A 10,727-nucleotide genomic window follows, 5' to 3' on the forward strand; every position below is an offset into this window, starting at 1 on the left:
TTTTCCACTCCGACCCGTTTGGTTTTTCGCGATGTGATGGTCATAATACATGTGTTTTTGCATGTCTTTGCTTTATTGTTTGTTATGTAGTCTAGTAACGCCATAGTCTCTTGGATCAACTTCACGCATATCCATTAAATAGTTTTTTTTTTTTTTTAAATTTATTTACGTGTTTTGCCTCTTTGTTGCTTATTTATTGAACAGGAGTGTATTTATACCAATAAGCAAAATTTCTAGCGTTATAATCCTAGAATTTTAAGAGGGGGATAGATCGCTAGAGATGTCAAATAGTGCAAATAACTTCCTTCGTTATTTTCTTTTGGATATACATAGAAATTCATGCTATAATTCCGAGGAATATTATGAAACAGATAACTTATACCGTGGTATATAATTTAAGAAATTAATTATAATATTTGATAGATTTTATTCCTATCACTTGCAATATTTGTTCACACCATTCTTAATACAAATTTACTGAGATCTTTTAAAATTTAATTTGATTAAAAAATTAATAAAAAATAAATTAATTAAATAAGATAAAAATTAAATGAATTTAAATTTGGAAAAACATAATTGAAAATTTTAACAAGATCAAAGCATTCCTGTGATAGATCGAGCTATTATAATAATTTGAAACTTTGGGCAATATGTGGAATCCCTTAGGAAAATTTACGATTTTAAATTCTGTTTGTTCCATTGATATTGATTTTCCCAGAGAAGCTTTATTTTTGACTTACTGTTTAGTAGCTTCCTTAGAGAGAAAAATGTAAAAATGAAATTGAAAACATCCCGTACATATAGTTTTGAAAATTACTTAAATAAATTATTAAGAAATAAAATTTTCAAAATTAATTCTATAGCAAAAGAATTAAATGAAATCAATTTTTTAATCTAAAAACGTATTTCATTAATATATATTATGTTGGTCATCAACAAGAGATTAAGATAGAGTATAAACAATATTTGATTTTACTTGCTTTTAAAAATATTAATTTGAATTAATTTAACACAATATTAATATTAATTTTAAGTAATTTAAAATTACGTAAATAAAAGCCGTCAGAATTTACTTTCAAAATTTTTTTCAAATAATCATAGTTCCACCATGCTGTATAAATAATATAATTATTTCACGTACATTATCCGTTAAAAAAGTCAAGAAATAGAATTTAAATAACATCACATTCGTTATAACCTCCAAAGTAAACTATAAAAAGACATTTTCAAAATATGATCCCGCCTAGGAAATTCTAACGCAAGAGAAAGAAGAAACAATGCGAATGGGAAAATATATAAATTACTTTATAAATATTTATATAAAAATGACCCACCTAAGCATAGTAATATTTTTGATGCATCACTTCAGCTGCATCGACGTCAATAGCATCCCATTGTAACGAGGGAGTGGATAAGAGGAAAATAAAAAAAAAGGGTGTGCGGGTTGAAAACTGACTGATTTCTGGATTCAAATTTAGGAGATGTTGTATGCTCCATCTACGTCTTGACTCCATTTTGCATTCACTTAAATTCAATAACTCAGACTTAAATTAAAATCGCTTAACTTTGTTTATTTTTTTTTCCCTCCATTTTAAAATGACAAGCTTATCCGAGGCTTAGCGTATCAGACAGTTGAACACTGATAGTTCTTGCTGGCTTGGAATCTCGGATGATGGGTTGGCTGCATGGTTGGTTGTTTTCGTGATTTTCCTCATGTGTAACATGAATTCGGGAACAGAAGCCTTTTTTCCTTAAAGGTCTTCCAATGCATCCCTTCTCTCTACTGATCAAAATAATATACACTCACGTTTGTGAAAATTGCAACACCAAAAAGGAATCGTCATAATTGAATGCAATTTAATACACAGTTGAGTGGTAGTGGTACAAATAAATGATTAAATGTTCAAAGCAAACAAACAAGAACAAGAGATCAGAATCAGTATTTTGTGTGGCCACCACGGGCCGCAATAAGTGCTGCTACACGACGTGGCATGGAGTCAAACAAAGTTTGAATGTCTGACTGAGGAAGAGCATTCCATATCGTTTGTACGCGTACCCAAAGTTCGTCTGCAGACGCAACAGGACGAGGATCACGAGCAAGACACCGACCAATGACATCCCACACATGTTCAATTGGCGACATATCCGGGGAACACGCTGGCCAAGGAAGAAGCTGTACCTGCTGCGCTGCAAAGAAGGATTTAACAATCCGAGCAGTATGAGGGCGGGCATTGTCCTGTTGAAATACAGCGCCTGGCAAGCTTTGAAGGAAGGGAACAGCTTCGGGCTGTAGAACTTCACGGATATACCGGTTGCTGTTCAGATTGCCCACAATTCGTAGCAATTGAGATCGTCTATGATATGCTATGGCGCCCCAGACCATAACTCCGGGTGTTCGTCCACTGTGGCGTTCGATAATGCACTCCGGAAGGTGGCGTTCACCGGCATAGCGTCTGACACGAATGAGGCCATCATGGTACCACAAATTAAAGCGGGATTCGTCAGAAAACACGACATGCTGCCAATCAGCACGCCAGTCTCTATGCTGATTGGCCCATTGTAGCCGCAGGCGGCGATGGTCGTGCGTTAGGGGGATCCTGTATAAAGGAGTCCGTGCGCGCAGTCCACACTGCAGCAGAAGTCTACGAATTGATGAAGCACACAATGAAACACCTGTAGCTATTGACCACAGTGCTGCCAATTGTCTAGAGGAAGCTGTACGGTCCGTCCGCGCCATGCGGACCAGGTGTCTATCATCGCGAGCTGACGTCACATTTCGGGGTCCACTCCCGGATTTCCGAGTTGTCCGACACTCGTCCGTCCACTGCTTCCAAACGCGCATCACTGTGCTGCTGTTACGCTGCACACAAGAGGCTACTGCACGATACGACAATCCAGCTTCACGAAGGTCGATGATTCTCCCTCGTTCAAACTCTGTAAGTTGTTCAAATCTCGCTCTCTTTCGTCGACGAGGCATAAGTACAGATTGAGTTAACGTTTACCACTAGCAGATAACCACCGATAACCATACACGCCTCGCTACAGCCGTCTATTTATTCGGATCCATCAGCCGTTCAGAGGGCGCTGCTCAGCATACGCATGCGCTACGGATTTGCAATTCTAATCATTTGCATATCATGCGCTACTTTGCATTTCCTGAAAACTTCAGCTCACTCGCGTAAGTCCTTCATGGTGTTGCAATTTTCACAAACGTGAGTGTATTTTACAACCGTTATGTACACCATGTTGAATAAAAAAGTATTAAGATTAACAGCTGTAAAAAACTGCATTTTGTGTTCCAAACGCAAAGCAGGCTCAAAAACAGTTTCCTTTATATAAAAATATATAACTAACAAACAGTAAATAAGCTAGGTAAAAATTAAAAATTTTAGGACTTCATTTCAAAAGATATAATCCATGTTTTGTAAGGCAGTGCGATTTCGATAAAGCAGCAAAATTATTTGCATTAGTTAGAATATTATAATAGTTTGGATCAATACGTAGGTAATACACAAATTTTGCAAGCGATTCTATTCATTTCAAATACATTACAAGAAAAGGGGAGGATCCGGTAATATTTTGCAAATTGACGCTTAAAATATGTACTCTCTGCACACACACACACGCAAAAAAAGGCGGGGGGGGAGTGTACCCGTTCTACTGGGCCCGACTGACAAAATTAATTTCCTTTTCCCATGCCGCGCGAAAGCTCAACTTAGGATGTATATTAGATTTATATATAGCATTGTTCTAAAATAGGTACTTTAACCCAAATTCGGGCTTTTCTTAAATGGCATACCGATTTCTTTCCGTGTTTAGATTCTATGACTCAAATTAAACATTAAATTCTGTAAAATTTGGTGAGAAACTTACCAAAAAATTTAAAAATTAATTAGTCTGTGTCAAGAATTAAGAATTACATGGCGCTTAATTTATTAAGCAAAATTCTTAATTTGTGGTAACCTCTTTTCCTCTCCCTTTCATTGTGCACAAACGGGAAAAAAAAAAGGTGGATCGTGCATTCTTTCAAATAATTTTAACGTGTAAACCACATTTAGAGTTATTGTTGCTTATAGCAAATATGCCAAATTTCAAAGCGCTCCGATATGTAATTCCCCTATATCTTGGGGAATTTTGAATAAAAACTTCAAATTTTTGCAGATATGTCCAGAAATACATCGACTTTAAGGTGACTGTAAAAATTTCATAAATTATAATTAAAAAATGTCTTTGAATAATTCATAAAAATTACTAAAAATACAAATTTAAAAAATAAATCAGAAAAATATCCGCAGTTTTATTTAGGTTGAATCTAAATTTCGAAATGTGAAAGAAGTAATCAAGTTAGTCCAATAAAAAAAAAGATATATTAATAAATACATACCAAATTCAGTTAACATTGAGGAGTTAAAATTTTGAGAGCTAATCTTGTAAAAACTACTCGTGCGATATTTACAAAACTTGGCGCTTTGGCATAATTTGAGTCGTATGGAAAAATTGGAATATTCAGTATGCCATTTCAGAAAAAGTTCGATTTTGTGTCAAAATGTCTATGTTAGAACAGTGCTATAAAAACTTAATCAAGAATATTTTTTTCTGGATTTTTTACAGTTAATTTTAACTCGTATCATTCTTTTTGAAGTACAGAAACAGCTGAATTTTTTTCAAAGAAATCTGATTAAAATGTATGTATGTGTAATTATTGCAAAGCCTCGAGGGCTATCTGCCTAAGGGGAGGGATGCCTTCGTGGAGGGCTTTCTAAGGAAAACTGGCTCGTGTACACGTTACACATGGAGAAATCCACGAAAACGCCCATGCAGCCAGCCCGTTAGCGGGATTCGAACCTCAGACCGAACTACCAGTGTTCAGCGACTTTACCGCTCGGCCGCTGGTGGGCCATCTGATTGAAATGAGTTCTAAATTTTTCCTGCTAGTTGAGTTTAAAATAATGGAATGTTTGGACAAGCAGAATTTGAACTCTCAGAGGTAATAACACTAAAACTCACGGATTTAAGTTATATTATGAAATTTTATACTTCGTCATGTAAATTTTGCTGTTGTAAGGGAAATTTTGTGTGTTTTATGTAATAATCGATGAAATACTTTTTCTCAACTAAAACCTCGTAGTTGATTCGAAGGGACTTAACCGAATCTAAAGGCGAAGCAATATATCAGAAGATTTCCTGTCAAATGGAAAATTTAAGAATATTTTCTAGGATTTAATGACTAGACTTTTTTAAAGCCAATTTTGGGTTCTTTTCTTCTTCAGATTAAAATTTCACTTTACAAGGAAGGAAGAAATAAGGTCATCTTGGGGATTTATATGTTTATGAAAACCATGGGAAAGAAGTGAAATTTTTCTTCGAATATTTTCCTAAAATGATTCACATCTCTAATAATTAATAAAACTTTATTCTACATATTAATTTAAGCAATTTTTATCAAACTTATTGGAAATTTATTATTTCATATATAAAATATTTCGTTTACAAAATCAGTTTACTTCCATCTTCAACAAAGCTTTCTTATTCAAATTCCGTATAAAATAAAATTAATATTCATAATTTTGAATTACATTTAAGTCATTTTTTTCATTTCTTGAGTTACACATTAATGTAGCGTATGCTTCGAATAAATAAGCAAGTCGCACACTAAATGCTCAACCACTTAGCAAAATTTTAACTATGAAATAATACAAAAATATGGGATTATTCAAGATAAGATATATTCAGCTTGGTGCTTTCAATTACTGATGTTGTAATTATTAAATTATTAATTTTACATGATAAATATCAGTTAAAGATGTTCGTTACGAAATAATTATAATATACAATTTATTTTTAAAATGCACGACATGCTTTATTATTGTATCAAATCAGCGTTTAAAAAAGCAAAACATGTTTAAGGATTACTTACAAATATTACATTCAGATGAAACGATAAAAGTGATCACTATTGCAAAACTGATGTGACATGCTTTCATTCTGGAAATAATATGCACATAAGCGATGGAAAATACTTCTCCATTACTTTCGAACTAAAGCTAATCCGTAGATAAACGACCAAATGCAAAGGTAACTTCACTCATATCACTTCTGTTTTGTTCCAGCGGTGATACCGATATGACATAAACAGAGAGATAACATTTAGAGAGAGAGAGAGAAATGTGGTTGTATTTGATTACCATTTCAACATATTAAAGATTATTTAGTTCAAATTGCACATAAAGAATAATATTCGGAGATGTAGATCTATCTGTTTTGAACAGAGAAGAATAAGAACTCCTTTAACTCGAAAAACTAAAGGGATTTTACTTTTGCATTTAATTAATAAATGTAAAATAATTGGATAATGTAAAAATAAGTGCATTATATAAACATCTTTTGATTACAGTATACAAAAGCAGTAATCCATAGTTTTTACTGCAGCTAAGGAAAATTTTTATGAGAAAATGCGACTAATTGTTAATAGTTCATTGGAAGTTTTAAATGCAGTAGTACCTCTTGCACTAGTCATCAGGTAAAATACTCCTCAGAAATAGACATCAAAACGATCATTTCATAATCACGACGTTTTATTGACAACTTAAGTTAGCCTCATACACTGCATACAGAATGTGTTCATCTACCAAAAAACATATTAAACAATCGAAATGGTATTAACGCTTAAGATGCTAGTTTAAATTTGATAAGAGTGATAAAAATCAGAAAAGAATTAAACACGAAAATACAAACAAGAGTTTTTTTAATCATTAACATTTCTTTTAAATTAAAAAACTGTCTATGATAAATGTTATTAAAAATTAAATTTAAAAATGTAAAATTTATTGGCATATATTCCGGCCTTGCTAGGTTAGCTGCGAACTTGAGACAAAAGGAATACCGGTACATGATACTGTAATTTCATTATAAATACTTAGTTATCACTTGAAACTTGCAAAAAATATTATAGGCATATTTTTGCTTTAAAACAAGAGAATTAGCTTTAGATTTCCCCATGGACAAAATTGCGTGGTAAGTGCTTTACATACAGAAAGTCATTGTAGTAATGTAAATAAAAATTTGATAATTTTCCTGTCCTTGGATACCCCAGTGGTTCTTTAGTCATAAACATATTAGCTATTGAAAAACTTCTAGTTAAACATGTGATGATTTTAAAACATATTTATTTAAGTCAATCACATTAAAAAGTTGAAACAAATACTCTCAACTTATTGCTTTTAAATCTCTTAATTTTTTCTTCAATAATCTTCCAGAAAGTATCTTAGGCTTCACTGAATAGCAACATGCTCTTGCGTAGAAGATAAAAGAATTTTACTTCCGGCAGCGGCAACACATTGCTTTCGCAGAGTGGAGTTTGTTAATTAGATTTGAAAGATAAATAAATATCTTACATTTTTCCGATTGGAAATAGTCTCCTGCACTGAGATAAAAATGTCTAATTTCAAACAGTAGTACCATTTTTTGCTTTCATATCGTTCAGTCTATTAATCAAAAATTCCTTAAAATTTTACAAAATACAAAATAAATAATAAAACAAATTTTAAATTCAAAATTCGGGCTTCCAGGTGAGCGAGCATGTTCGGGTGAAGGACTACGTTATTCAAAATTTTATGGCTCTAGGTACCGTTGGTTTACTCCAGGTTATAAAGTATTTCTCCCGACTTCTTAGCGTGCCTTCGTGGTGTGGTGGTCTGCTCGCTGGGCGCGTATTCCAGAGGTCCGTGGTTCGATTTCCGGCGAAGGCGTTGCTCATTTTTCAAATCTTCTGCTTCTAAAAAATCCTATTGTCTCTACAGTGGCGCCCGAACTAAAAGGGTTGTAGATGATGATTCTCCCCACCCAAGATTTGGCGACTGAGTCCCCTAAAAACTCCAGTCGTCCTTTAAAAGGGGAGTATATAAGGTATTTCTCCCGCCTTCTTAGCGTGCCTTCGTGGAGTGGTGGTCTGCACGCTGGGCGCGTATTCCAGAGGTCCGCGGTTCGATTTCCGGTGAAGACGTTGCTCATTTCTCATCTTTCCTGCTTTCAAAAATTACCTAATGTCTCCACAAGATATTTTTCAAAATGCGAGAAACATACATTCATACATGTAGAATCTTCATTATTTAATTTCTTTAAGACTTATACAGGGCTATAATAATTGGTGGCAACAATTTGAAAAGAGATACGCTGTTTATAGTGAACCAACGCAATACATATTCTATTAAACTGTAAGAATCAGTCATATTGTAAATTTAATTTTAATAATATAATTGACTTTTGTATTTAGTTTAATGGAAATACTAATAATGGATTAAATATACGAACAAAATTAAATGCTGCAGACGAAATGAGTTGAAAATTGAAAACTGCAAATAACATAAAGCGACTTTTCTTTTAATTTGCAAAGTTCACTTCAAATTAAGTACCAGAATTGTGCTTAGTTATTTCTTTGATTTATACTTAAAAATATGTCTATTAAGCACTGTGTTATAGAAAATTGTTATGCATTATTTTGTTGTGTAAAATTATTATATTATTTTACTGCGTTTAATGAATTTGTATTGTTATTATTTTAGAATAATTGTTTAGTATTAATGTTTAGTATTTAGTATTTTTTAAACTTTAACTCATTTACGGCAATACTCTTTTAAGTTAGCTGAAGAGTGTGATTCAGAAAAAAGGGCGAGGCATGTTACTTCTGTTTCTCACGAAGCGGTTAGTTGCTGCCAACTGCAAATTCCTTTTCGGGGGGTTGAACACACGTGTTTTGCTCGTTCAGAGGCGAATAGTTCTAAGGGTCGGTGATTTTTGACAGAGTTATAGGTTGGAAACATTCTTCTGTTGCGTGGGAAAGAAAGGGTCTGTCATCTTGCTGAGAGTTCTGAATTTTCTTGGAAATTTCGTAATGATTTATCGCCAGTTTGTAGTTGGCCAGAGAGGGGTCCAAGTTTCTTTAAGATTGGTTAAATTTTTAATTTTACTGTGGTTTGAGCCAATAGTGACTTTGAGGCATTTCTTGGTGATTGTCAACCGAGTTTTCTTAAGCCGTTGCACGAGAGGCAGGAGCAGATTTTTGACTGAAAGAGACCTTTTAGCAGATTTTTTCAGAGCCTTAGCGGATTTGCTTCTTTGACGGCGGCCCCTCGGGGCCGGCCGCGGTCAGTTATGTGCTGCTGCACCGATCTGGGCGATAGCAAAGATTTTTGTGCGAGTTCTGACCCACTCTTCTTAAGGCTCCTATATACCAGGCTGAATCATCAGGCATTCGCGCTCCCAAGTGGGAGATTTAATGGCGGCTGAGTGGTTAAGGTGCAACAATTTTTTGTGTTTTTTTTTGTGTAAAATGGGCGGATGTACAGCTATTAATTGTTCAAATCATTCACGGAAAGGTCATACATTGGTAAAATTTCCTAAAAATGAAGAAAGAAGAAAAATATGGGTAAATAATTGCCGAAGAGACAATTGGAAACCTGGTCCAGGCGCTGAACTTTGCTTGGTAAGTATAATGTTAATTACGCCTTCATTTAGAGTTTATATCTTCTCTGATGTTTATAATGTGCAAGTAAAGTGAAATTCTTGTGTACAATAACCTGAGTATCTGCTAATTTCTGTAATAATAGCTATAATTAAATTAGTCTAGGGTTAATGTACCCGTCGCCAAACATCGCCAATGTAGATGTTTTGAATATGGAAAAGAAATTTCTCTTCTAATATAAAGCGCGGATTTTGTTTTCCTGTGCTAATTGTGGAATTTATACTAATGTAACATGAAAATCATTAGCATATTGAAATTTATTAAAAAATAAATAATAATTTGGAAAGTCAAGATAAAATCTGAATGTTTGCTAAAGATATATGTAACATTATACTATAGTTGCAATATCGTTGGAATGATATATAATTTTTTCTTTATTTTATAATCACTATTGTTAAAAAGTTAGATGAGTTGTTTATGCACGGTGCCCACTACTGTTTCTTGGTTAAAATAACTTCCAGAATTTTGACATTGACATCTGAAGTCAATAGAATAAATTGAATAGTGTGAGACAAAATATATATAATCTGACTTCAATAATTGCAAGGATTGTGCAAGTTTATTTATAATCACAGTATTATACAATTTGGCAATGGAGTAAAGATTTAGAAATGAATGCAGAACATTCAAATTAGTATTTTCTTGTTTCTAATATATAGAAATATAGTCTATTTTCCAGTATAAAAGTTTTACTTAAAAGTATGGGAAAGCAGATTTGTTTCATGCATGATCTATATAATACTGGTATGAAATGAATGAATTTTAATCTGTAAACAATTTTTTGTTAATATTGAAATGCGTTTCTTTGGGTACATTTTTAGGCACTTGTGGATCATGTCAGACAACATGCAATAGAAAAAAGATGTCCGTGTGCATAAATTTTCCCATTGTGTTACTTCATTTTATCTAAATTTCAAGGATAATTCTTTTCATTTTTATATGGCATGTTATCAGTATAAAGGCTAGTGAAAATAAATTGGTATGTGTATCTGTTTTTGAAGTGTAATGCTTAAATAAAAAGATGGTGTGTGTTTCTTCATTTAAACAAAATTTCAAGGATAGTATTTTTCAGTGTTGTACGGTTTGTTATTTCTCAATGTAAAGTGTAACAAGGGGAAAAAAAAACTGGTATGGTATATCTGTTTTTTAAGCATGATAATTTTATTTATTTCTTTAGTGATGCATATATATAGAGAGAAGGTGTTTG

The 10,727-nt window shown here is 33.2% G+C and overlaps 1 protein-coding gene across 1 annotated transcript in view; it reads right to left on the reverse strand.

The window, feature by feature from the left end:
* The window catches only part of LOC118190981 (uncharacterized), a 49,859-nt gene extending 43,761 nt beyond the window's left edge, over positions 1 to 6,098 (reverse strand). Inside the window, exon 1 of the mRNA XM_085808419.1 lies at positions 5,918 to 6,098. Within this exon, the coding sequence (XP_085664545.1) occupies positions 5,918 to 5,984 (67 nt within the window). The 5' untranslated portion in view covers positions 5,985 to 6,098. The remainder of the gene's footprint in view (positions 1 to 5,917) is intronic.
* Positions 6,099 to 10,727: the final 4,629 nt, after the last annotated feature.

Source organism: Stegodyphus dumicola, chromosome X1 (assembly GCF_044657685.1).
Source record: "Stegodyphus dumicola isolate Sdum_Otavi_A_Nest chromosome X1, ASM4465768v1".
Classification (NCBI taxonomy): domain Eukaryota; kingdom Metazoa; phylum Arthropoda; class Arachnida; order Araneae; family Eresidae; genus Stegodyphus; species Stegodyphus dumicola.